This window comes from Aspergillus niger (genome assembly GCF_000002855.4).
Source record: "Aspergillus niger supercontig An08".
Taxonomy (NCBI): Eukaryota; Fungi; Ascomycota; class Eurotiomycetes; order Eurotiales; family Aspergillaceae; genus Aspergillus; species Aspergillus niger.
This window is the reverse complement of record NT_166524.1, coordinates 194,289-220,198: the sequence shown is the minus strand read 5'-3', so window position 1 is coordinate 220,198 and position 25,910 is coordinate 194,289. Positions and strand designations below refer to the sequence as shown.

General features: G+C 52.0%; 11 protein-coding genes across 11 annotated transcripts; 6 read left to right on the top strand and 5 right to left on the bottom strand.

Moving 5' to 3' along the window:
* Window positions 1–2,095: 2,095 nt before the first annotated feature.
* On the top strand, window positions 2,096–4,195 carry An08g01090 (uncharacterized protein; the record flags this gene model as incomplete). Its single annotated transcript, XM_001392190.3, has 1 exon — window positions 2,096–4,195. The coding sequence occupies one exon, from the start codon at window positions 2,096–2,098 to the stop codon at window positions 4,193–4,195; it is 2,100 nt and encodes a 699-aa protein (XP_001392227.3).
* A 400-nt stretch (window positions 4,196–4,595) lies between these two features.
* An08g01080 (uncharacterized protein) lies at window positions 4,596–5,724 on the top strand (the record flags this gene model as incomplete). Its single annotated transcript, XM_059748816.1, has 2 exons — window positions 4,596–4,954; window positions 5,028–5,724. The coding sequence occupies 2 exons, from the start codon at window positions 4,596–4,598 to the stop codon at window positions 5,722–5,724; spliced, it is 1,056 nt and encodes a 351-aa protein (XP_059601129.1).
* Window positions 5,725–7,370: 1,646 nt separating this feature from the next.
* Window positions 7,371–9,666, top strand: An08g01070 (uncharacterized protein; the record flags this gene model as incomplete). Its single annotated transcript, XM_059748815.1, has 4 exons — window positions 7,371–7,751; window positions 7,802–8,914; window positions 9,011–9,125; window positions 9,392–9,666. The coding sequence occupies 4 exons, from the start codon at window positions 7,371–7,373 to the stop codon at window positions 9,664–9,666; spliced, it is 1,884 nt and encodes a 627-aa protein (XP_059601128.1).
* A 1,156-nt stretch (window positions 9,667–10,822) lies between these two features.
* An08g01060 (uncharacterized protein) lies at window positions 10,823–13,878 on the bottom strand (the record flags this gene model as incomplete). Its single annotated transcript, XM_001392187.3, has 10 exons — window positions 10,823–10,922; window positions 10,978–11,373; window positions 11,419–11,556; window positions 11,605–11,898; window positions 11,957–13,172; window positions 13,244–13,377; window positions 13,437–13,542; window positions 13,603–13,641; window positions 13,726–13,748; window positions 13,859–13,878. 10 exons carry the CDS (start codon window positions 13,876–13,878, stop codon window positions 10,823–10,825), a joined length of 2,466 nt encoding a protein of 821 aa, XP_001392224.1.
* A 306-nt stretch (window positions 13,879–14,184) lies between these two features.
* On the top strand, window positions 14,185–14,978 carry An08g01050 (uncharacterized protein; the record flags this gene model as incomplete). The annotated part of the gene is made up of 5 exons (XM_059748814.1): window positions 14,185–14,213; window positions 14,244–14,352; window positions 14,472–14,620; window positions 14,734–14,771; window positions 14,938–14,978. The coding sequence occupies 5 exons, from the start codon at window positions 14,185–14,187 to the stop codon at window positions 14,976–14,978; spliced, it is 366 nt and encodes a 121-aa protein (XP_059601127.1).
* Window positions 14,979–16,200: 1,222 nt separating this feature from the next.
* On the bottom strand, window positions 16,201–17,031 carry An08g01040 (uncharacterized protein; the record flags this gene model as incomplete). The annotated part of the gene is made up of 4 exons (XM_001392185.3): window positions 16,201–16,356; window positions 16,418–16,505; window positions 16,567–16,823; window positions 16,963–17,031. The coding sequence occupies 4 exons, from the start codon at window positions 17,029–17,031 to the stop codon at window positions 16,201–16,203; spliced, it is 570 nt and encodes a 189-aa protein (XP_001392222.1).
* Window positions 17,032–17,825: 794 nt separating this feature from the next.
* On the bottom strand, window positions 17,826–18,642 carry An08g01030 (uncharacterized protein; the record flags this gene model as incomplete). The annotated part of the gene is made up of 3 exons (XM_059748813.1): window positions 17,826–17,942; window positions 18,013–18,426; window positions 18,586–18,642. 3 exons carry the CDS (start codon window positions 18,640–18,642, stop codon window positions 17,826–17,828), a joined length of 588 nt encoding a protein of 195 aa, XP_059601126.1.
* Window positions 18,643–19,075: 433 nt separating this feature from the next.
* Window positions 19,076–19,842, bottom strand: An08g01020 (uncharacterized protein; the record flags this gene model as incomplete). The annotated part of the gene is made up of 2 exons (XM_001392183.3): window positions 19,076–19,736; window positions 19,802–19,842. The coding sequence occupies 2 exons, from the start codon at window positions 19,840–19,842 to the stop codon at window positions 19,076–19,078; spliced, it is 702 nt and encodes a 233-aa protein (XP_001392220.1).
* Window positions 19,843–20,014: 172 nt separating this feature from the next.
* Window positions 20,015–20,484, top strand: An08g01010 (hypothetical protein; the record flags this gene model as incomplete). The annotated part of the gene is made up of 2 exons (XM_059748812.1): window positions 20,015–20,290; window positions 20,401–20,484. 2 exons carry the CDS (start codon window positions 20,015–20,017, stop codon window positions 20,482–20,484), a joined length of 360 nt encoding a protein of 119 aa, XP_059601125.1.
* An 876-nt stretch (window positions 20,485–21,360) lies between these two features.
* An08g01000 (uncharacterized protein) lies at window positions 21,361–22,606 on the top strand (the record flags this gene model as incomplete). Its single annotated transcript, XM_001392181.3, has 2 exons — window positions 21,361–21,449; window positions 21,535–22,606. The coding sequence occupies 2 exons, from the start codon at window positions 21,361–21,363 to the stop codon at window positions 22,604–22,606; spliced, it is 1,161 nt and encodes a 386-aa protein (XP_001392218.1).
* A 1,337-nt stretch (window positions 22,607–23,943) lies between these two features.
* Window positions 23,944–25,548, bottom strand: An08g00990 (uncharacterized protein; the record flags this gene model as incomplete). The annotated part of the gene is made up of 2 exons (XM_001392180.1): window positions 23,944–24,086; window positions 24,150–25,548. The coding sequence occupies 2 exons, from the start codon at window positions 25,546–25,548 to the stop codon at window positions 23,944–23,946; spliced, it is 1,542 nt and encodes a 513-aa protein (XP_001392217.1).
* Window positions 25,549–25,910: the final 362 nt, after the last annotated feature.

Below are 25,910 nucleotides of genomic sequence, written 5' to 3'. Positions count from 1 at the left end.
CAACTTTCAGACAAGAGTACTTGAGCGGGTAGATGCAGCATTGTAACGAGACGGGGAATTTCATACCAGTACGGGTATGGGTAGGAACTGGAAAGAATCGAAACCCGGCCGGGTGGGTGTATGTACGTTATGTACGTATGGCTGTATGGCGGTATGGCTGTATGGCTGTAATGGTACTTTGTGGGCGGCAAAAGACCCCTGCGAGAAGCGGTTGTTAGCGCGGACAATACCCCGGCCATCCATGGCCCAGTCCAGGCCCGGCATCACATCATGGCTCCACTCCTTCAGGCAGTGATTCGACGTGTCATCCTCTTCCATCAATAATAGCAGCAGCTGGAGCAGCACCACCAGCAGTAGTACTACTTACTACTAGACTAGTACTGTAAGTTAGCAAGCATCTCGCTATGGATGGTCCTTTTGTCGCCCGGTTTATGAATGGTCCATCACTTTCCTCCCCTGTCACAAGTAGTCACTCACATTGTAATCATGATGAGAGAATAATCCCATCCCATCTCTCTTCTGACTGACTGACTGACTGACTAAACCCAGCACATCTCTTTCTTTGCTGCCTCTCCCTTGAATACTACTTCCCACTCCCGTATCCCGGGTTCTTCCTTCTTCTCCCAACTTCTTTTCCCTACTTACCCTTTCCACTCAACCAAAATCCTTCGTCTTCCCAATTAACCTTTTTTCGCCTCTCAAACCGGTTTGGTCCCTGGTCGGATCCCCGTAAGTATTGAAATTCCCCTCCCATCGGGTTCCTAATTATCTCCCAATAGTCGTCTTTTTCTTAACGGTATTTTCCCCTCCAGGTTGACCTGAACAACTACTACAACCTCAACATCACCATCAACATCAACATAATTATTCATGATTATGATTATTATTCGTGCTGCTATTACCACAACCGTTTTCTAACCCGACAACGTCCGCCCTCCTTCGTCTCCCTTGGTACTCTCCTCTTCTCACACCCTCCCATCCTTTCTCCCTCTCTCTCTCTCTCTCTCCCAACCCGTACTCTCCCTCCCTCCCTCTTTCTCTCTCTCCCCCTCTACAACACCCTCTCTCTCTCTCTCTCTCTCTCTCTCGATCCCCCTCTCTTGGGCTTTGTTTTCTACTAGCTTCGGGTGCTATTCTTCTTCACTCGAACTACTACCACCATCCATACCCACTAGATAACTAGTATCTACCACTGGTTATTATTAATAGATTACGCCACCGCCCAACCTACCATTCCGTGGGAACTGGGAAGGGTTGCCTGCCCTCTCTTACTACCACCAACCATCACTACTGCTACTGTTCAACCCAGCATTGCCTAGCCGTGGATCCGCTTCAGCTGGCCTCCCCTTCCCGGCGTGCATGTGACCTGCCTGGGAAGGAGGTTCCTCTTTAGGTTCTGCTTGATAGTTTGACGCGGTGTCTTCTAGATCTCCGACCGGCCTTTATTATACTCGGCTGGTCTTTGTTCACAGCTTTTTGGTCGCTCCCTCCTGTCCTGTCCTGTCCTGTTCCTTCCACCCCCAACTTAATCTGTTCAAACTTGGGTCCCAGAAAGCCCGGACTCTTATCATCGATAACTATCCTCATACCTTTTTCGACCAATCCTAGTTGCCCTTCCAACTTCCTTCCCCCCAGTCTGATCCAATAATCTTACTTCCTCGCGCAGCAGCCTTGTTGCATGCTTGCACTGTCGGAGCTCCGGCTATCCGTTTCTTGTTGGGGCTTCCCCCCCGTGTTTCCTTTCCTCCCCCTTGCTGGGTTCCCACCGGTCGCAAACGACGACGTCTGACCGATCGGCGGCAACCTTCATTCCCTCGTTGCCTGCTCTTCATTTTCCTTCATTTCAACCCCCATCGTTCTCCCCCGGATTTAGATCGCATTTGCATGCACAGGTGCATGGGGTCTGCGTGGCAAACAAATTTGGACTGTACCGTGCCTCTTACGTGGCGCCTCTAACTTGTCGCATTCCCGTCGCATCGCGCAGATCCGACTCTCTCTCTACATTCTTCCGCGCTCAACCTCGCATGGCATGTTTCGCCTGCTTCCTTGGTCCTCTGCTATCGGGGGCAACAAGGTGATGGCCGAGGAGCTTAAAATGCTCTCGACCTCGCCGCACTGCGCCGCGTCGGGCGTCGGTGGCCTGCCATTACCGCAGTTGAAGCGCAAACGCTCTGATTCTAGCGATTCCGCCTCCGCTCGAGATGCCCCGGTCGCAACCAAGCTGCGCGCCGACGATGCGCCCTCAAAACCCGTCAGCTTTCAGCAAGACCCTTCGCTACCTGCTACCAGCGCCGTGACGGTGTCGCACCCAGCTGGGACGGACGGGACGGACGGTCGCGCCCAGCCGATCTCGGAGTTGTCGCATTCGTCGCATTCTGGTCAAAGCGCGATTACAAATACCTCGGAGATAACGAAGCAGAATGGCACTTCCCCAAAGATCGACGCGGACTCGCTGCGCGAGACCCTTGAAGCGCAGCTGAGTCTGGAGGTGTTGTTGAAACACAATGAGCTGAGGCTGATTGATCAAGAGATTGCCAAGTGCCAGGTTGCACTGGAGCAACTCCGTCGATGTGCCGAAATACCATATCCGGGATCCAGTGTGGCAGGCTATTCGCAGTCGGTCAGCAATGGTACGGGTGCTGCGGTCTGGGCTCCTGAAAATGGGCCTGCGCCGCAGTCGCCCGCGCCATGGGGTGTCGTGGAGGGTCCTTACTCTCGCCACTACTCTAGATGGCTACTACCTGATCCTCGATTCGACGGTGGCGAAGTTGAGCCCGAGACCTCTCTAAGTGGGCTGCCTCTGATGGAAGGCCGCACGACGCGGGGGAGTTCGGGCGATTTGGGCTCGCTGGCTGGCAAGACACGACCTCAGCGTGGCTCGGCAAGTGCTAAGCTCCAGGCTCTGCCTAACGGTTACCCAGCGCCTAAAGACAAGGCGGGTCCCATGCTTATTCGACGAAAGTCGGATAATGTACTCGTCAAGCTGGTATGTCTGGACTGCGGTCGGGACAATTTCTCCAGCACTCAAGGATTCATCAACCATTGTCGCATTGCACATAGTCGGAATTACACCAGCCATGATGCAGCGGCAATGGAGTCTGGCAAGCCCGTTGAAGTCGACGAGGCTGGTGCCGTCGTTGGCGGCCGGGTGGAGAGCGTCAGTGCAGCAGGCACAGGCGGGTTCGTCCACCCGCTGATCCGGACTGCACATGGCATTGAGCCGTCATCCAAGACACCGTCCTCTGCGTCTGAAGCGGCGGGCGATAACGCAACTCCCCGGAAGCGATCCTGCCCGAGCCGACGGGCATCGACCGGGGTGGAAACTCCTCGTGCGGCTGCCCGTCCCCAGTTGGAAAATCGCCGCGGCACACCTGCTGCCGCTGCCGCTGCCGCTTCAAGTCATACTTCGTTCCTGGGCTCGCCCGCCACCCCTCACCTGTCGTCTCTCATGCAGTCCCGGGGCGTGGGGCTCGACCTTGATCGGTTGGTCGGGGAGGCAAAGACGACGGTGGATCTCGACGAGTACTCTTCGGACGAGGGCGAGTCAGACAGCGAGTCTGTGGCACCACCGGAAGCGATGAGTCACGAGCAGAAGGCGGCTGCAGTCCGTGCGGGCAGGCAACCCATGCGGACCACGGCCTCGCAGACTGCGCCCCAGCGCCCGGGTAGCCGCAAGGGGCTCGATAAAACGAGTCACAAACCTTTTTCCCTTGAGTCATTAACCCCGACCAAACCTGTTCCCTACCAATCCCCCTATGGAGCGGTGTCCCGGCTGCCGCAGCTGGACGGGCTGCGAGAGATGGACGGGACGGAGCCTTCGTCCAACCTCAGCCCAAACACAATCGAATCGAACCAGGCGCCGAGTCTCGTCAGCGATGACGACGATTATGAAGCGGCTTCGGATTCGGAGAGTCCTGGGCCGAGCTCGTCGGAGGCGGGCGATGCGGAGGAGGATTTTGGTCATATTGGAGTGGAGGACGACGAGGACAGCACGACGTCCACGACGGCGCCGGAGGCCAAGTCGGACATGGGCATGTTCCGGCGCCGGAATAAGAAGAAGAAAGAAGGGGTCATGTCGGCCTCACTTGGACCATTGAGTCGCAGCCGGGATGAGAAGCGAGTGAGCTTTGCGAGCCCGGATGCGAGCCCTGCTAAGGGCAAGAAGGATAGTCCGCGCCGGCCTAGCGGACGATAAACGATAGAATTGCACGTGTTTAATGTATGAGGATACTCTCCTTTCTTTCAATGTATGGAATTTAGGTACTTGATAAATTGCGGTCAGGAATTTTGCGAGCGGCCGGGGTTTAAGGATGATTTTAGTTAGCGATGGCGGATTACGATGATGATTAGTAGACGCCTGTATTAATTTTTTGATTCTGATTATAGCCTATTTTGTAGTTCGGAATTCTGGAAACTGAGATAGCAAAGTAGACAGAAGTATGGAAGTACCCTACCCGCTCGGAATCGGCCAGACCCTCCCGCAGCTCCTCTTCCATTTTGAGTTATCCCAAACAATCAATCACAACCATTCATTCATTCATCCATCATCCATCTATCCATCTTATCTCCCAACCAACCACCAAATAAACTCTACAATGGACCTCCACCCCCAATCCATATCTTCCCAAACCTTCCAGCATTTGCTAGAAGCCTACCCGCAAACAGTGAAATCTCTCGCCCGCCGCAAAGCCAGCGCCAGGATCAAGCGCAAACCAGCAGCGGCAGCAACCCCAAAAACGAAGCAGAAATCATCCTGGACATCCACAGGCGCGCTATCAGCAGCACAAGAAGAGTATATCCGCACTGAAGCGGATGAGTTCATGTCGCTTGATGGGTTCCGGTATGAGGGGTTACCGGGGGTAGTGGCTGCGAGGGCGAAGGGGAAGACGGATGATGGGTATGAATGTGGGTATTTGGAGAAGGAGGAGTTAGTGAGGTTGGTGGAGTGGAAGATGTATGTATATTCATTTCCCCTTCTCTTTGTATTTATTGTACTTTATGGGATATGATGTACTGATTGGGAATAGGAAACATGGTACTTTCCGCCCCGCATTACTGGGCTTGATACGTTCGAATTCGGAGGCTGTAGTCAAAAGTGCTACGGGGGAGGCGTTTAGAGCACTTAATAAGGAAGGTGATGAGTTTCCAAAAGAAGCATTAGATATTCTCACGAAAGCGTTACGAGGCGTGGGAGTGGCTACGGCTTCTTTGGTGTTGTCGCTTGCTTCGACTGCTGATGTACCGTTCTATAGCGATGATGTGTATTTGTGGGTTTGTATGGAGGAGGTTCCTACTTCTGTTGACACTGGTTCTGGAGATGGTGAGGCTGAGGCTGAGGCAGAAGCAGCAGATAGACTCAAAAGAGGGGTTTATAAACGGTTGAATGGCGAGTTGAATGTCAAGTATACGATGGGGGAGTATCGGGGGTTATGGGAGGGGGTGAAGAAGTTGAGGGAGAGATTGGGTCATCAGTCAGAAGGAACAGTGAAGGGAGTGTCCGGGTTGGAGGTGGAAAAGGTGGCGTTGGTGGTGAGGCATTATACTTTGTTGGGAGGTGGTCATAGTGATGATGTTGATAAGAAGCTATCTGAGGGAATGAAGGTGGAGGAAGAGGAAGGAGAGGAAACGAAGAGGGAAAAGAGAAAATTGGAGGATGAACAGCCAACAGGAGAGGGAAGACGGAGAAGCAAGAGATTGGACAGTCGCAGGATCAATCCTGCTTGATTAACGGAGTATCATTGAATGAGATTGAAATGATGGTGGTGATAGTGGGAGATTAGGATCCAGTCGCCATCAGCTGCTCCATTGACGTGCATGAGATACGTCGTCTAGTTCGGGCTTGGCACAAATCGCCATTTTGGGTCATTTATGCCAAAACTATATGAGCTGGGGAATCTATATTTACTTCTTGGTAGATGAAATCGTTCAAGCAAGAATTGATGAGCCAAATTGCATAGCACTATGTTTATGACCTACTTTGTAGTGGCCCCCGCAAATATGTAACTTGAAGCGGGTCTAAGCTCCTTACTGGATGAATACGAATACGTGCTTCGCATCATGCCAAAGGTTCCCCCGACAATTGATGAATCCACAGAACGACCCACAGCCAGGATTTTGGCCGCGGAGGAACGAAGTCCCCTAGAACAACTAGGGGAGATGTAGATACATACCAGACTTCAACGGGCCAAGGAAGCTGCAGAAGGACTACATTATACCCATGGTGAAGATGTCATGCATGCAGATGACTGCCATGATTTGATCTTGGATTGATCTGGTCATATTGAATTGATTCAATACTTTCGGTGTAGCTACCGGTCGGGGCATTCTGAGCCTGACATTAACAACTACTGAAGAAGTCTCTGCATTTACATCACTTTGTTAGAAATCAAGTCAGGGGATATCTAGTAGCAATGACCCTGAGACGGAGAGAGTGTGTTGATCTGTGGTCACGTGAGTATGATCAGCCAAGACGCATTCAGCAGTTCAGTATTCAGGGGTTTAGATTTAAACTGGATTCATTCTCGGCACTGAAACATCCCATTAATTGCTTCAACTATACGATCATTCTTGGCATCATATGCATTCCGTTTTCGGTTGGCATTTTGAATCCCCCTCCCCTCTGTCTCCCCGATGGCAAACCGATCCTTGGATGCAGCAACAGGTGGGAAGCAAAGAGATTGCGCGGTCTCCAGATTAATGCTGCCTGATAACTGGTATATTATTATCCATGATCCATTTCGCCATCTGCGACTCCAGTGGCGTGCATAGCATACGTATCCTACTGTCACCTGTCCTGCAGTTGGCAAACACACACACACACACCTCTGCTCCATACTATCTCTGAGGATCGCTGCATTCGCAACGCCATCCGTTTTCAGAACTTAACATTCATTCAACTCACTTTCTATCTATTCCGTGCTTCTCATTATGACCGACGCGATAAGGTTCTCCGACTCCGAATCCTTGGATGCTCCTCATCGCATCCCACTATAATTGGCTTTTTCCACTGTCCGTCCGCGTGGTTCTCCACTACTAGCGCTGCCACCAGTGGATCCGCCTTCACCAATTTATCCTGAAATGCCAACATGCCTACGAATCTGTCATCCGACTCCAGTCTAGCGCTGCATCCACACGAACGTCTGGGGCCCGGCTAACTTCTCTCCCGTCGCTCGTTGGGTGGCTTCGGTCCATGATTTGCGACTATCCGCGTCATGCTCTGTCCCACCTCCTAACTGCCCGCCCACTCGCTCTCTCCGTTTGCAGCGTATCGCTTTTTCTCCGTCACCATGCACGACTTTCTCTTCCTCTGGCAGGCTAGTCTTCCTCCATCGACTACTACCTGCCCTGTCGTGCTTCTCAATTTGCCGTAGATGGCCGTGCTGCTGGTTCTCTGGGCCCTGTGGCCCATACTGGCATCGGCCTTCTCATGGCATGGCCTCTGGTATGACCTGGGCTTTCTGGGACCTCATCCCACGCTGAAATATGAGTCCTTTGACCAGGAGTCTCCCGAGGTCAATGTCCTGCGCTGGGACCCGCGATGTGAAGAGGGCTACGTCTTTCTCAGCCCTCGCGGTCATTCATACCCAGACCCGGGGCCGTTGGTCTACGACAACCAGGGCAATCTGGTGTGGATTGAACGGGAATTCGGCCAGATCATGGACCTCAAGGTCCAACACTACATGGGGGAGGATTATCTGACATTTTGGGCGGGAGACGACGATGGCACGCGGGGACTCGGCCAATACTACATGGTGGGTAGCTATCTGCATGACTGGCATCGATCGAAGCTTATCCGTGACAGCTGAATTCCTCCTACGACGTCGTTTACATCGTATCCCCCGCCAACGGCCTCACCGGCGACGTGCACGAATTCAAAATCACCGACCAGGGCACCGCGCTCATGACCATCTATGACATCTGCGAGGCGGACCTTAGCTCCGTGGACGGACCCCAAGACGGCTGGATCTACGACGGACTCTTCCAAGAGATAGACATTGCGACGGGCGAGCTGCTATTCGAATGGCGAGCGAGCGATTACTACGACATCGACGAATCCTACTACCCCCTCGGCGAAAAGGGCTCCGCCCCAACAGCCCATGACGCCTACGACTTCTTCCACATCAACAGCGTCGACAAACACCCCAACGGAAATTACCTTGTGTCGTCCCGCTACATGCACACCGTCACCTGCATCAGCCCCTGGGGCGAGATCCTCTGGGTGCTGGGCGGGAAACGCAACACCTTCAAGGACATATCCCCAGACAAGTCCGCCACCGGCATCACCTGGCAGCACGACGCACGCTGGCAGTCCGACACGATCATCACGCTGCTTGACAACGGAGCGCACGAGCATTTAAGTACTAGAGACCACACACGCGGGTTCATGATCGAATTAAACTTCGACGACTGGACAGCCAATACACTGCATGTCTACGACAGTCCCGGCTCCTTTAGCAGCCACTCCCAGGGCAGCCTGCAGGTGCTTCCCCGGACGGGCCATGTCTTCATCGGCTGGGGCAAGCCGTCAGCGTACACCGAGTTCACCGTGGACGGCGAAGTGCTGTGCGACTTTCACTGGGGGCCGCGCGTCTTCTTCTGGCTGGGATGGATCAAGTCGTACCGCGCGCAAAAGTTCCACTGGGTGGGCAGGCCGCGAGTGCCACCGGATGTGGCGGTCGACGAGGCGGGTGACACGGCATATGTGAGCTGGAACGGGGCGACGGATATTGCAGGATGGGTGCTGCAGCGGGCTAGTAACTCCAGCGCGGGAGAGGATGAGTTTGAGAGTGTTGCGTATACGCCGAAAGAGGGATTCGAGACGCAGGTGGATTTGATAGGAGAGGGATATTTCCGCTTGATGGCGGTGGATTTGGAGGGGAATGAGATGGGAGTGACGAGGGTGTTTGAGGGATGCGTAAGTTACCGCTACCCTGGTGACATAAGTACAGTACAGGATGATGCTAACCTGATATGAACAGGAGATAACTGATATCGACGACGACGGCTCAAGCTCATTCTTTGTATTTTCCGAACGAGCATTCCAATGGATGCTCGTAGGGACATTTACAGCAGGAGCAGTGGTAGTAGGAGCATGGAGGGCGAGGAAACGCATACAGTCGATTTTTGTGAGATATTTTCGTTATTGATTGAATACTAGATACCCATATAGCAATACACATATTCTTTCTATCTTTAATACATAACCCTAATATACTCTATATCACACACACATACTACCACAACATATTAACTCCTCCACCACCTTCCTTCCCCACTAGTATATAATTCTAACATACATCACACTCTCCATCAAACCCAACCCAACTAATAGTACCCACCCACCCCATCTTATACTACCAAGTAGTAAATAGATATACACTCTAAAACAAAGCACCAACCAACCCCGCCAACCCCAACCCCAACCCCATCCACACCTCAGAAACCAATCCTCCCACAGCAACAACACCCCCCGAAGAAGAAGAAGTACTAGCCGCCGCCGCCACCGCCGTCCTACTACTCGTCGCCGACGCGGTACTCCTAACCGAGCTGGACGAGGTCACCCTGGTAGAAGTCGAATACAGCGAGTTGGCCTCCGCCGCATTACAATACTCCATTTTCTGTTGGTCTGCGGAGGTGTGGTTCGGGTCGGAGGGGCAGTCATTGTAGCATCTTCATACACATACATTAGTTATCACACTGTATTTCCTTCAAGGTATAGAAGAAAGAGAAAGGGTAGTAGGTTTAGGGTTCATACGTAAGCATATTCTTGCTCTGCGTACACAGACATGACCAGTCATTCTGCGAACATTTGTCCATTTGGGGTTTCATTTGGGAGAGGCAGGCGTCGAGGATACTGTCATTGTTTCATTAGTATATATGTGGGGGTGGGTGGTTATTTGGGGGAGAGGGGGGCATAGGCATACTTCTTCGCGCATTGCTGGTATGCGCTGGAGCTATCGCTGTCGCTATCACTGCTGCTGCTGCCGGTGGAAGTCGGGGCTGGGGGTTGTGCGCCTGTCCCTGCTGCTGCTACTGCTGCTGCTGCGCCTGTTTCTGCGGCGGGCGTGGCGGCGGAGAGGTAGGCTAGGGTGAGGGTTAGGAGGTAGAAGATGTTGAGTTGCATTTTTGTTTTCTTTCTCTCTTTTTCTCTGATTCAACACTCTTGTTGGTAGTTGGTAGAATGTAAGGGGTAGGATGAAGGGTATAAGGGTATAGTAGTATAGTATATTTGGAGCGAAAGAGTGATTAAAGAATACTACTCTGTGTCGTGGAGATGGTATCAGTCTTATATCTTCCATCTACATAGTAATATGGGCATAAGTACTACAGTAAGTAGATACTAAAGCAGGTGGTAGGTATTGACCCGCCCATTATTGGTGGCGTATGATATATCACATACGACTCTCTTTCCAGGTACATGACTTAGGAGTTTTCCAGACCTCCAGACCGGTTCTCTTGACCAAATTGGTTCCGTAGCGAGTGTTGAGAATGGGAAGAATACTGTGCTTCTTGGCTGCCTACCAACCTAAATATCGGTGAACATCTGAACATCTGAACATCTAAACATCCGAACATGGTGAATAGTATTCGACATTCTACTCCATACACCTCGCCCAATGGCTGCGGGCGCCGCAATAATACACTATATACAGTTCACTAAGCCCACTGCCGCCCTGCCTGCTAACCGAACAATATATCGACGAAAAGAGATAGTCCACCCTCGGATCGTCTCCTCGCAGGCATAGTCCGTAACGTTGTTCGAACACCATGTCTTGCCTTGCGTCGATGATAGAGGTCATATGCAATATCACCCATCACCTGTCTACTCTTGTCCAAAACCTAATGTCTCCTCCACAGCAATGGACAGCTTGTGCTCCAAAACGTCGTGCGTCTTGTACGGCGGCAGATCCAGTCGGTTGAAACTAAGTAAGCAGTATTAGTATGACGCTGTATTCATGAGGATGTGTCGAGACTTACCAGGTGTGCGATTTGGGCAGCGCGATCGGATCGCCCGACTTCTCAATGGTGAACCGTCTCGGTCCGTCCGAGCCCTGCAGATCCTTGAATCCATTGACCGGAATACGAGACGTTCCCGTGGTGAACTGCAGCAGACGCGACTTCTGCTCCGCATCCCAGGTGCGCACGATCTTCCAGAAGTTCTGGATCACCTCGTCCTGTTCCTGGTATCCGCGGTAATCCGTGTGCTTCTTCCAGTCATCCACATCAATGTCCGCAATACCGCCGATCAGCAGCTCTAGCTCGCGCTCGTCGAACACGTTGACCAGATCCGCCGGAATCAGCTCGTTGAAACCCGACATGAATGCGTTGAACTGCTCCTCCACCCGCTTCACAATCTTCCACTCCGTGACCAATCTATTACCGTTAGCTTTGCCAACAACTGTAGCAGACAATACTCACTCTACATATTCGCCCTTGTTCTCGTTGGTAACGGGAATGTCCCGGCCGCCGGGCTTCAGATCAATCGTAGTGCGCTCACCGAACTTTTCGTCGTCAACCGAAAAGGTCAGCTCGATGATGCCCTCAATGTCGTTCTCCCTGCGCAGCATTAGAATTGATCCATGTTATCGTTGGGGAGAAACATACAAAGTCCACGCCAAATTGCGGTGCAGATCTTCATCCACACCCTCCATGTCCTGTAGCGACACCTTCTTCCGGAGCATCATCTTGTAGAACGCTCCGATGAAGAACGAATCGAGGAAGCGCCGGTGGAAAATAGCCAGCCCGACCACGCGTCCAATGAACTTGAAGTAGTTCAAGTGCTCGGGGTTCACACCCGAGTGAGGATTAATTTGCAGGGTATAATTATCGTGTGCGGAATACTCGAAAAGACAATAGAACGGGTTAAACATTTCGTGCGAGAGGAGGAAGAAAAATTCACTATTCAGTCAGTATTTCAGCCATTCTCACAGCTAGAAGGAAGGGGACAAAAGCCTACCGGGAAAGACCACCGTAATCGAGACCGTCTTCACCATCAAACTTGATCATCAACCGCTTCTTCAGATCCGAAGCGCTCTGCCGCATGATCTCGGCGTACGAATCCTCAAAGATGTTGTTACGCCGCACCTTCACGTGGCACTGGCCGGACATGATGCGCAGCGCGGGCTGCGACCGGAAGTAAATCAGCTTGCGGCGGAAGTCACGCTTGTACTGCGGCACACCCTGATCCAACGACGACGGCAGCCGGGGGTCATCCCACGTGGTGGTCTTGGTGTTGTGGTCCACAAAGTACACTCGGGCCGTATTCGTCAACCGCATTTCCCATCCACTGGGCAGAGGGCCCAGCTGAGACACTGGCTGCTGCTGGATCGTCGTGTTGCCCCCGTTGGCATTGTGTCCGTACATGCGGATGTACTGCTGTCGCCGAGGATCAACCCACGTAGTTGTCCGGGTGTTGTGGTCGACAAAGTAGGGCCGTCCCTCGGGTGTCGTCCGCTGCTCCCATCCGGGTGGGAGCTCACCAGTGCCTGCAGTGGTAGCTCCCGTGGCCATCATGGACACAGCACTGGCGCTGCCACCGGCCGGCGGGGTATGGGCCTGCTGCGGTTGCGGTTGCGGGCTTTCCTGCAGATTTGGCGAATTGGCCCCTGTCCGGTCTTCCGGCAGCATCCGGCTCTGGTGAGCGCGGCGCTCCAGTTGCATGTTGGCCTCGCGCTGTGTGCGTTGCGTTTGCTCATTGTAGTTCGATGACGGCCGGGTCCAGGTGGTAGTCCGCGTGTTGTGATCCACATAATAGGTACGTCCCAAGTTATCCTCCCGTCGCTCCCAGCCAGCTGGCAGCCGACCCTGGCTGTCCTCGAAGGAACTGAGATTGGTGCGAGAACCTTGAGGGCCGTTTGGAGGGGGAGCGGGGCCGCCATTGACGGGGCCTACCGTGCTGGTCGGTCGGGTGGTTGAGGGGACACGTTGAGGATGGAGCGACACGTTCGACGCGGCGGCGGACGGCTCGGCTTGACCTGGGCTGACGGAAGGATGCGAAGCAGACGAAACCTGGGGAACGAGCCCACTGGAGGTCGACGACTGAGCATGTGAACGATGCAGGCCATTGGCCTGGTTCGGGATCGGGGTGCTGAGGTTGGTGGACAGGTTGATAATAAGCTTTCCGTGCACCACAAGATTATCGTTGGACTTCTTCAGATCTCGGGTGAGCATTTCTACAAGGCGCGAGACCGCTGTCAGTATCAACGACCGGGAGATGGGGTGGACCATCAAGCAGATCACTCACCATCGCCACCCATTTGTAGATCTATAACATCGCCAATCCGCACATTAATCACCCCGAGGAAACCTTGGTCCTTCTTCTTGAACTTCTTCTGGTCAAAGATCTGGATTGCGAGGATACTGTCTTCATTGACTCGGCTGATGGGACCGGTGATTAGTGTCGGCCCACGAAGACAGACAATCCAGCGGGTCCTTACAGGTCAAACATCTCATTCCAGTAGGGGTTCAGCGTCTTCTTGATCACTGACGTCGTGTGGGTTTGTTCACCCCCGACGGTGGCCACAGCGAAGGGATCGGGAAAGCCTATCGACAACGCAGATAGTCAGCTGGTAGTTATCCATAAATTCAAGTGCGGGGACGTACGGAAAACATCGCGCTTGTATAACCCATCCGCTGCGATAACTATTGAACATGCCAGTCAGTCTCGAATCGTCCCAACCATATCCCATCGAGACCCTTGAGGATCCGCCGCCGAATCAAGCTTACTTGTGACCCGAAGATTTGGTTGCCTGCAAGTCATCGATGGTTAGCATCCTGCCAGTAGCACCACGCACGCACACAGAAACGACTCTGATGTTCAAGACATCACGCAAGGGGAGAATCCGAGGTATGCACATACGCTGGCAGGTTGGAACCCATCCTGGAGGAAGGGAACAGGCAGACAGTGACGCGCCTCTAAGTGCAGCAAACGGCCGATCCGGATAAGCCTCAAAAGGTAAATCGCGGCGTGCGCATCCACCGCCGTCGACAGGCACGGACACCGAACAGCAGCGGGAGGAAAGTGGCGTCAGGCGAAAGTCGTGGGGGGAGGAGAGGAGGGGGGGTTGAAGGGAAAAGCGAACGGTGGAGGGTGGAGAGCGAGGGGAGAGGAGAGAGGTGGGCACGGGGGAAGAGAGAGAGAAGGACGATAAAAGTTGAGAGTGACGATAACCAACGGGCCGAGTAATGGCGTTTAGATGGAGGAGGCGCGGGCAGTAAGTCGTAGTTTAGTGTCTTCCAGTCAGTCAGTCAGACTGCCAGTTTGGGGCTGAGCAGGGCAGTCCTGACGTTGCGCTTTGGGAGCCAATCACGGGGCCGCGAGGGGTTCGACCGGGAGGTGCAGCCACCAAGCAAGTAAGTTACTTAAGTAAGTCACTTCACTAGCCTAACTCACTCAAGTTAAGTCAAGTAGTACTTCTTAGTCAAGCAGGCCAGGCAGAGAGAAAGTCGTGGGACTTTGACCCGGGGCACAGGGAGGGGAGCCAGAGAGGTTGGCGCGGGCAAAGGCGGATCTTCTTCCTCTAGAACGGGTTCCCGGTTGTGTGCTAGTCAAGTTAGTTGGGAACGAAGCCCGTCTGGAAGAGTCCACGAAATGCTCCAGCAACAATCAGAGGGAAGAACTGTGGGTTTTGTTCTGGTGCTTGTTCCGATGGTCGTGGCGAGAAAGGGAAAGGAGGGGGAGGGAAAGAGAAGGAGAGCGACTAACGAGTAGTAACTAACTAACTAACTAACTAGAGACGTCAAAGCAGCTAAGCACAACTTGTCTAGTCTCTGTATGTACTAGAGGCAAGTAGTAAGTAGTCGTGATGATAGTAGGAGAGTAGCACGACTCTCTTCTCTTTCTTCACCGGCAGAAAGATGTAAATTGACTCTCTACTGGTACAAACCGTGAAGAGTGCTTGTTCATTGCTTCAATCTGATATTTAATTCGTAATCTAGTAAATGTGCTACCATCACTACAGAGTCCAGACTTAGTCTAGATATTGATGATTTCCCTCCGATCGCTTTTGGGCTGCCCGGAATTCCGCCCAAAAAACGCAGCCCCGCGTCACTTTTCAATACTGATACTCTGAATGGAAAATAGTTAAGTAGATGCCTACTTTGCATTTTCACAACTCTGCACATACTGTAGTCGATAATATTGTATATCCCTCCCCTCAAGGCAGCCAGATTCTTCCCATCCCATTCCCACTTTCTCCTATCTCCCTCCATGGAAAATCACACTTCCGCTTCCCCTTCTGCTGCCTCTTCTTCATTCTCTTCCAACTTAAAACTTACCAATCAATGAATGATATTTCACACCATTACAGTCCATTACACAAGCACAGTGGGGCGCAATACCCAAGGGAGGAAAGAAGAAAAAGAGAAATAAAAAGTAGGGGAAAAAAATAAAATAAAATAAAAGAAGCGATATGATTCCCTCTTCTCTCTTCGCTTTGCTCCGCTTTGAGGAATAAACTCGTCAGCGCCTCGCATGGGTCGGCCTTCTAGACTCTCCCAACTTGCTGACGGAGATTGGATGCACCTCCCCTTTCCCGCTTACGATTTGATGGTTGATTTCCCTCTCAAAATGCGACATCATGCCGGCCTTGCCGATAGTGACTTTAAAGTACTAAGTGATTTAGTTTTAGTGTAGGGCTGTTTTGGATGGTCATCCGTCCTTCATTGGTGTGGATTTCTTTTACTTTTTATTATTTTGGTTTTCATGACGTTATTCCCTGTTTTCCTTCCCGTCCTTACTCCCTACTTACACTAATAATATTGGGATGGCTAATTCCAGTGCCTTGCTGCCTTTACTGCATATTTTTATAGACCACATCTTTTGTTGTGCTGAACTAACTCACAGCAGCTCCATTATGCTGTCTGTTCCAAGACGTAATTCCCAAATGTCCCGTCCTCTTGACTAGTTCTTTTCTTGACGGTTCCTGTCGCAAAGCAAATTCTCTGTAGGCTTTATGATATCACAACAAGAAACAAGCGACTTCAGTGCTCCACCCATCTGGCGTAGTCCGAGATTGCCGGATGGTTATCATACAAAGTACATCCCAGTCCATAAACTCCAGAGGATTCTCACTAGATCAAGAGAGATGTGTGCATTTCAGTTCCCGACCTGCGCTTCGCACCGGATGTCTCCATCGCGATGCCGCGTCGAGTCTGCACCTAACTTCGCTCGCATGCCTCGCCTCCAAGCAGTTCAGGCCCTTAGTAGGGCGCATAGCCGCGACCCCGGCCACGGTAGCCACCGCGATACCCTCCACGGGGCGCAAATCCACCACGGTACCCCCGGCCACCACCGCGGAATCCACCTCGTCCACGACCGCGGCTCATGCCCGGCAGGTTGGTACGCTTTGGAACGACCTGTAAAGCATCGAGCATTAGTATCATTCAGTCGATCAATGGCCTCTATCATGCGATCTACCTTCAGGTTCCGGCCGCGGAAGACACTCTCGTTCAAGACAAGGGCCTGAGCCACTAAACTGGGTTCCGCAAATTCTACATAGGCGTATCTGTAAATCATATCAGCATATGATGCCCCCCAGCCTGTCAAATGAATGCGCTGCAACATACCCCTTGGGCTGGCCGGTGAACTTGTCCAGCAGGATAGTGACACGGTTTATTGAGCCGCAACTTTGAAAGTGTGCCTGAATCTCCTCGGGAGAGGCACCGTAGTCCACGTTGCCGACGAAGACACTCCGAGCGTCGATCTCCTCTTTGTCCTCACGCAGGTTCTCCGATTGCTGATCAAGCGTGGCTTGCATCTCGCGTAGCTTCGCTGCCTCGGATTCCATTTCGGCTACCCGTTTCTTCATCGCCGCAATCTCCTCCTATAAGTCATGAAAAAAGAAGGTCACGTTAGCTAGATTCAGTGAAAGACAAATCGCCAAGTCAAATAGAAGCAAGCCAAGAAACAAGCAAAAGAAAGCATCAAGCTTTGGGTTTTCAGCGCAAGCAGTCAAAACGTACCTCATCATCACCGGCCTCCTCCTGGTGTTGCAGGCGCTCATCCTTGATCTCGTTCTCTTCCGTAGCCATTATGATTATAGGTGTAGAGAAAGTCGCGTCTCTTTTTTTTTTTTTTACCACGTCGCTGGGTCGCAATGAAAGCTCAAGCGGCAATGATAGCTTCCGCGGAACTGGTCTAGTGGGCGGGGGGAGGGAAAGCTGCAGGAAAAATAAAAGGTCCGAGAAGGACAGAAAGGACTGGCACCTAGAACTAAACTAGGACCTGTTCAAGTAGAGAAAGTAAGATAGGTGATAGGTGACTGGAGGGTGCAGAAACCAAATGTGATGCTTGCGTTGATCGACGCCGAAGTCACTGCTTGCTCTTTCCGGCCTAGCAGGTTTGTCATTGGACCAACTCCCGTCGGTACCGCTCTACATCATCCTGAGCCCCTAGGATTCGGCAAGTTCCTGTCGCATTTACAGATGTTGATCATTCAGACCATCCTCGCGTACTTATTTCTCAGGATTTGCAGACTTTTAACTATCTGATTCTTCATTTAATAGTACGGGGACATCAGCGTTATCCCAAAATAGCCACTGTCTAGTAACGAGGTCTGTCAATCTCCATAGCAATTACCGCGACCTCAGTATCAATGCCGATGGAACCTATCATTTCCTTGGGTAGGATATCTTCTTGCACAGTTAGACCATGACATATGTTAGTTACTGCCATACATGACATGGTATGTTCAGGGCAGATAAAAGATTGCAACCGTACATCACTATCAACTAATATAACATGAACAACAGCCGCATAGGTTAGAAGAACATCATTATCGTGCCTGGTTCTATGTATGTACAATAAGAAATTATAAAGCGTCAACTCATGAAGAAGGGATATTGTTCTTGCGGTAAGATACTTTCTCGACCGCGACCGTCTCAGCCCCGTCGGCGTCCGTCTTCAGTTGGTAAACATACAACACGAGGACATCGCCTTGGATCTATAATCCTGTGTTAGCATAGAGCACGTACCGAGTCTTGCAGCGAACCCCGTGGAGTTGCGCGACTTACATCCATCAAACAGAAACTAGGTGTCGGCTCTTCCCCTTCCGGCCAGTACCCCGTGCTCATGGCACCGGTGGCACTTCCCGGGTTGATAAAGAACCTTCCCTCCAGTTCAAAAGCTTCAAAGCGGTGGGTTCCACCCCATAGCAGTATGTCAACATCCATCTGGCGGGCAGCGATCAGAAGGGCATCGGCGTCCCCCGGCGGGATGATGGTGTGGCCATGAGTAAATCCGATGCGGAGACTCCCGTGAGTCACCACTTTAGAGAGGGGTAGGTTGGGGGAATCGACATCGAAGTCGCCTTTGACCAATTGCAAGTCTGGAGCGACCTGTCGGAGGAATTCGAAAGTGCTCCGATCGGTGAGATTGCCGAGACAGAGGATCTGGCCGATCTTGCCTGGCGTCAGGAGTTTCCGGAACTGTGCGCGGGTCAATCGAGAACGGGGGATTGAAAGACAGAGAGGAGGATCAAGAGGGATGGAGCAATAGTGCGCACCTTGGCTGGGAGGTCCTAGCGAGTACAAGTCAGCAGACAGGTCAACCTGCGAGGATGCGATAAGGGATGAGGGGATGCGTACGGGGGCTCTGTCGGGGATGAAGAGGTCACCAATGACCAGAACCAGGCGGGAAGTCATCCTAGAAGAAGCAAGCAAGCAAGTACTCAAGGCCCATTCCAAGTGGGCGTGATCTTGGGAGTGTGATTGGCGAGAAGTATAGTAGTAGGCGGGCAGCAGACAGCGACGGTGATGGAAACGGAAATGGGAAATTAAGCTACGTATGACTATCAGTTGCTCCTCCGGCGCGATGGAGCTCCGCGGGGAAAGCTTATGGACGCCCGCCGATGGATGCCTGCCACCCTCAACTGCCCTAAGCCCTATCCTACAGTCCCTTTGGGATTAGCCTCTGCAGGTCACTTGGTTTGACAACTATTCATGGTTCGTTCTATTATAGGAGCCTCCATGCGACGATTCTAGTACTCATGACTATACAGTTTAGAGTGTCGCGGTGCCAGGTTATATCGTGTACGCTGGTAGAGAAATTGCTGAGTACCCGGCTAGGAACAGCCGCTTATTCTTGCCCCCAGTTCAACGCCATACGGTCACTGCTGATCTGATACTCCCTCAACATCTTTAGAACCTCCTCGGCCTTCGTAGCCTCCGCAATAATACGAGCATTCTCAGGGCTCACCAGGCCCTCTTTGACAGCGGTCTGGATCCACTGTAGAATTCCGTTCCAGTAGCCGTTGATGTTCAATAGGACAATGCCCGCCTTGTGGATCCCAAGCTGGTTCCAGGTAGTCATTTCCATGAGTTCCTCCATGGTGCCAAATCCGCCAGCAAGGGCAACGAATCCTGACCCAGGACCACCTTCAAGGACCTTCTGGGCCATCAATCTTTTGCGGGTATGCATGTCGGGGACGATCGTCACCATGCCGAAGTTGGATTCTTGTACGGACTGGTTCACAATACGCTCAGCAGCCTTGCCTTCCTTGCTTTGCGCGTCCGATGCCGAGGCCTTGTAGCCTTCTTCGACTTCAACCAAAGCTTGCGGGATAATTCCCTGGACCGACTTCGGTCCTGATAATGCCACCAGGGTTTTTGCGAGCTCTCCCATGATACCAACGGTACCGCCACCGTAAACCAGTTGCACATTGTGCTTGTGGAAATCTTGCGCAAGCGCACGAGCTGCTTCCAGATGGCTGGTAGAGTTGCCCGGATAGGAGCCACAGCTGGTTGCGAATTAGTACTATCATTTTGAGAGAGTACTGATGTATCCGGGGGGAGGATAGCCTACAAAACGCAGACCACTGCGGGTTTGGCCTCTTGGGTTGCCATTGTGATGTTCCGATGGAGGGGTAAAAGAGTGGGGTAGAAGATTTGGGAGATTCCAAACAGTGAACCGAGAAGTATTCCCGCTTAATTGTTCCAAGCCAGGGACGTTGAAGAGGACAGCTATTTATTTCTTTCGATGATCCAAAAAAGAACAAGGACAAGCTGCATGGAATGGATGGCACGTCGTCGCCCAGCTGGAGGCTCAGACCCACTTAAGAAAGAACCAAGGCTCCCCGAACCTCAGCATCGAATCGAAGACCAACAGCACCCCTCCACGACAGCATGTGGGCGCCGTAAGCAACCAGGATATTGTCTATCCAGCAGATCCGGACAGATATGTTTGCACCTTCCTACAGACATCTGCGCGGCCAAAAATCAAGAAAATCTCATCTTTGCTGCTATGAGACGAAGAATCATTTGTTGTGAAGTCCTTAGCCCTGGACTGCTCCGGGTGTTCACTAATTCCTGATGAAAGGACAAAACCCTGCGAACCATGCTGACTGATGGTACATCTGAGTATCTAGTTAATCACCAGGATGAAACTTGAGAAAACTGGCCGAGATCGCCCACATGTGCATTGCAGTGAAGAAGGACAGCGAAGTATGGGTCACTGCGCCGGTTGTGGCTGTCGCTGAGATGCTCTGATTGATCTCATTTGTAGAGAGACAACATCTAACTTCCAACTTGCCCAGAAGTATGCAAAGTAAATCAACAATGGCACATCGCGCAGTTGAACCACCACAATCGACTACACTAGTTAACTAGTGAACTAGTTAATTGACTGACTTACTCACTTATTCATGTCATTTGTATGAGTCAAGACAGCCATGGCTGATCGCGGAGAAAATCGTGGGACGGAAGGGTCCGCCCGGTTGGAGAACAATGGCGTCTTCCGGCCGATAGAATGCAAGGGAAAAAGGGGAATGGAAATGGAAAGGGGGATGGAAAAATTTTTGAACGTGAGGAAATACATCGATTTCCCCCCAAAACCCGAATTCTTTTTAAAAACCGATTCCCATAAAACCTCTCCAATCTCACCATCGCATAAAATCACCCGGAATCAACCATTGCACTAAGGAAGGAAGAAGGCCATAGGGAGTGCCTGGAATTAACTGACACACACTAAGTACTTACACAGCATTACTGCATCCAAGCCCGGCGATCCCCGAGGGAAACCCACGGTTGTTCCACCCTCCATCACAGGCAAAAGAGAGTTATCGTTATCCTTTTCCCTTTACCCCGCAGGCTCTCTCCCGTCGAGAGCCGATTCACTCTGCAACCCTGGCGGCCAAACGCACTCCCCAGCAGCGATTGAGCCTGATTTCCAGGCACCTGGATCAGCGACTCCCGCTGCCGGAGCTTAACACCCCCTTCTCGACCGAGAGGAACTCGCTGGCTCCCGACGATATCGAATATAAACCCCTCGATCGCACGGCTTCCACTCCTACTACCTCCCCTTCTACTCCTTCGACTCCTTCGACTCCTTCCTCTCCCACTGACTCCCCACCCCCCGCCGCCAAAATGTCCTCCCAAGCCCCTCACCCCACCCTGTTGATTCCAGGGCCCATTGAATTCGACGATGCTGTCCTCCAGTCTATGGCTCACTACGCGTAAGTAAATACCCCTCGTCCTCGTCCCCGTCCTCGTCCTTTTTCCTCCGATCAGCCCCTCATTGACCAATTTCTTGGCTTCCAGTGAGAGCCATGTCGCCCCCGGTTTCGTCAAGACCTTCGGAGAGACCCTGTCCATGGTCCGGAAACTCTTCCAGTCCTCCAACCCTGCTGCTCAGCCCTTCGTTATCTCCGGTAGCGGTACTCTCGGATGGGATATCGTGGCCTCCAACCTGATTGAGAAGGGTGAGAATGCGCTGGTCCTGCACACCGGTTACTTTGCCGACTCCTTCGCTACCTGCCTGGAAACCTACGGCGCCAATGCCACCCAGCTCAAGGCCCCCATCGGTGAACGCCCCTCTTTCGAGGAAATCGAGCAGGCCCTCAAGGAGAAGCCCTACAAGATCATTACCATCACCCACGTCGACACCTCGACCGGTGTCCTCAGCGACATCAAGCGCGTGGCCGAGGTCGTCCGTCGCGTCAGCCCCCAGACCCTGGTCGTCGTCGACGGTGTCTGCAGTGTCGGCTGTGAAGAGATTGCCTTCGACGAATGGGACATTGATGTCGTCCTCACGGCCAGCCAGAAGGCCATCGGCTGCCCGCCCGGCCTCAGCATCCTGATGCTGTCCGGCCGCGCCATCAACACCTTCAAGACCCGCCAGACCCCCCCGTCCTCCTACTACGCCTCCATCGCCAACTGGCTCCCTATCATGCAGAACTACGAGAACTTCAAGCCCTCTTACTTCGCCACCCCTCCCACCCAGCTCGTCCATGCTCTGCACACCACTCTTTCCCAGATCACTGCCCGTCCCATGTCGGAGCGCTACGCCATCCACGCCCAGGCCTCCGACCGCGTCAAGGCTGCTGTCGCTGATCTCGGTCTGCAGCAGGTCGCTTCCAAGCCCGAGAACCAGGCCCACGCCATGACGGCCATCTGGCTGCCGGAGGGTCTGGCTCCTCCGGATGTCCTGCCGGGTCTGCTGAAGCGCGGCGTCATCTTTGCAGCGGGTCTGCACAAGCAGGTTGCCACCAAGTACATCCGCTTCGGACACATGGGCGTCAGCGTCACGGATCCCAACCGTTCGGACGTCGACAAGGCCATTGCTGCCTTGAAGGAAGCCTTGACGGAGGCGAAGCAGGCCAAGGGACTGTAAAGGGGCTACGAAAATCAATTAGTACCATAACGATCTCATAGACGAACAATTGCAAATAACAAAAAAAAATAGCGAAATGAAATAAAAATTGGATAAAAATATGTCATATGAAATCTAGATACAACAGTAAACTGGAGCAATGTTCTTACTTAGTATCAACCCGATTTCCCCGATGTCGGACACGCAGCGATAACGATAAAATGAAATGGAATGGAAACAGCGATATGCCATAGTTAGTTAATACCCTATCGGCTTACCCATCTTCGATTCCGTCTCCACTTGGCCTGCAGAATAACTAGCCTTAAGTCTCTCGTAATTAATTCTGCTCACAACTATAGCACACATAGCTATGAATAGTAATTAGAGCACTCAGTTAAGCTACCGTCATATAGTAGTAGTCCAGCAGACGTCTACGTAGTATGGATTACGTGATATCCTGACAGTCATGCCATCATTACCTTGGTTAGTTCATCGTTACTCCATATCCAATGGTGAAAAGTCCCCACTACAGCATATACTTAGTAGTATATTTACCCATATCTAGCATAATGGAAGGCTGCTATAATAACCGTTGGTAGATTACTAAGAACTCGATATCGTAAGTTTCAGAGTCGCACTATATCTACTAGCAGCCTTTTAGTACGACTCGGGAGATCTTACCCGATGTCTCAATTCGAACCAACAGGCTGATGGAATGATCTATCCCAGGCTAACTGACATGACAGACGTACAATGAAGCAGTAGAGACCTACCCACAAACCAATTCCAGTTGATTCATTCATCCAGAAAAAAAAAGTGGAACAGAGTGGTAAAATAGTACCAACGCTGTCTTTGCAAAACCCGGACAGGGACGTAGTATAATATATTTTGGGTGGGGGGTTAAAGGATGATGAGTCCTGACTCGTGAGACAAGCAGACAAGGTGGAACAGAATGACAACAGGAATAGGAAGAGGAAATGCAAATATAAGGATAAAGAATATAGAAGAATGATGATAATAAAAAAGAAAAAAAAAAAAAAAAAAAAAAAAAAAAAAAAAGAAAAATAAGGAATTACAAGAATCTGTAGGGTGACAAAGTATAAGGCAAAAGGATAAACAGGAGAGGGGGTATGGTATGGTAATGGAATGGTGGAACAAACAATATGCTTCAATGAACACTCGTCATGCTTTCCCTTCAGCCTCTTCTTTACATGAGCTGAGCTGAGCTATGAATGCATTATAAGGCTTCCGTTAACATCAAACTGTGCTTTCTCTTTCTTTCTTTCTTTTTTTTCTTCCTTTTTCTGATTTTCGTTTCTATGGTCTGGTAAAACCTCCCCTCGTCCCCCTCCGCCAGATCAAGCTTCCGCTTCCCCTCTACGCAAGGCCAAAAAAGCCCGCACATCGGTCACATACTGCAAAGCTTCTAACATGGGGACGAGGTGAAGAAGACCATTATCCGTGGGATCATTAATCCAGCCCTCAATTGGGATAGCATTATCTATCATTGGTGTTAGAGCAGGCTGGAGTATGGTAGCAGAGTCACGTCAAACTCGAGACATACCTTCGTGAAAAATATAACTCATAGGACTGTTGTCCAGGATCATCACCTTACTCAAATCAGGCTCCACAGAGCTGAGGTCCTTGATATATGCACCATTCCGGAAAGTACAGTGTTGACGGTAGTACCGCGCCTGGAAGTATTTCCGCTCTTGCTCGAGCCAGTCAATGACTGGATCCGCATACTCTTGCACACTGGCAGTGAAGATGACCAGCTTGTACCACTTGGAAATCTTGCGCAAGAACTCATCACAGTGGGGTCGCTTGTGTACGTAATACAGGATGGGATGCTGCGGACCCAGAGTCGTGGGTGGTCCGCCGGGTGTGAGTGCAGTCGTCATCGGCGTGGACAGTTTGACCTCAACCATGTGGCCACTGGACATGCGGCCGCCCTTGGCCAGGGAATGGATGAGCGTCTCATCCAGATCAAGGACCAGAGTCTTTTGCGGGCTCTTAGGAAGGCGGAGGTTGGCCGTGTAAGACGGCACACGGGGTGGAATCAGCGGGCGAGGAGGGACGGGAGAATGCGGATACCTGGTGACCCTATGTACCGACGGAGATGTGGGAGATTTGAGACTGTCCAGATTGAGAGTACCCTGAACGCCATTTTCCGGTGTCTGGCGCAGATCAGCACTTTGCGACCGGCGTTGCCTCTGTCGCTTGAGCGCCTCTTCGCTATGAAGCTTGATCCGGATCGAGCGTCTAGGGGCGGTCTCGTCTGGCGTTGGTTCCGGACTGGATGACTTTGCCTTGGAGGTTCGTGACCGACTATTGCCGAGTGCCTTGGCGCTCCGACGATCTCCTTCCGACTCGGACGTGCTCGAGGCGATGGAATCCCGGGATACGTTGCTTTTAGATCTTCGCGAAGTACCTGTTCGTCGTTTGCTTTCCGCTTGTCGACTACCTCTACCCGCCGTCGTGGAGCCAGTCGACTTGGATGGGCGGCTAGACACGGACCGTCGTAGCTTCCTCACGGGTGCCAGAAAAGAGTAATGGCCGTTATCGTCCTCAAAACATTGGGCAACATAGAAACCGGGCGCAGCTAAAGTGGATAGGATGAACTTGATCGTTTCCGCAATCGCATCAAAGAACCGTTGGGCAACGAATCCTAAGGTGCTTTTCGTAGCAAAGGAACCATCTTTCTGTATACTTCGTAATAGGGGCGATTTCTCATCAAACGTAATTTCGTGGGAGTAATTTATATTCTCGTCGGGCGCATCATGGCTATTCTCGTGAGCCTCGGTCGTGTGAAAGTTGCTTTCGCTGTACGACCGAAGTTTGGCAAGGTCGCCGGGCTCATTCGCTCTGGCGACGTCTCCCTGGGACCGGGAACGCTGACGGCTCCGAGCTGGGAGGGACGACTGGCCAATGACTCGAGACGAGAGGATGTTGAGCGAGTTCATCTTCCCACAAGGCCCACGGGTGTCCGGGCTGGCGCAGGTGACTAGAGGGAGAACGAGCGTAGGTCAGCAATCATTTGAATACTGCAAGCTAAGTAGTCGAGACCGGTGATGGGACCGGGGATGCTGGAGCATGATGCGATGATATGGAGAGCCGAAACTGTTGGGGTCTACGGACCTCAATGCGCCAGTCGACAACCCGTGCTTTTTCGGATTCACCGTTACCCGACCTGGTGGATGGCGGAATGACGACAGGTAGATCCGAGAAAAGGACGGGCGGAAAGGAGAGCCCGAACGTGCGGAATTCAAGGCGACAACGAGAGGAAGGCCTCACGGAGGGAAGAGGAGGAATGAGGAGGAGGAGG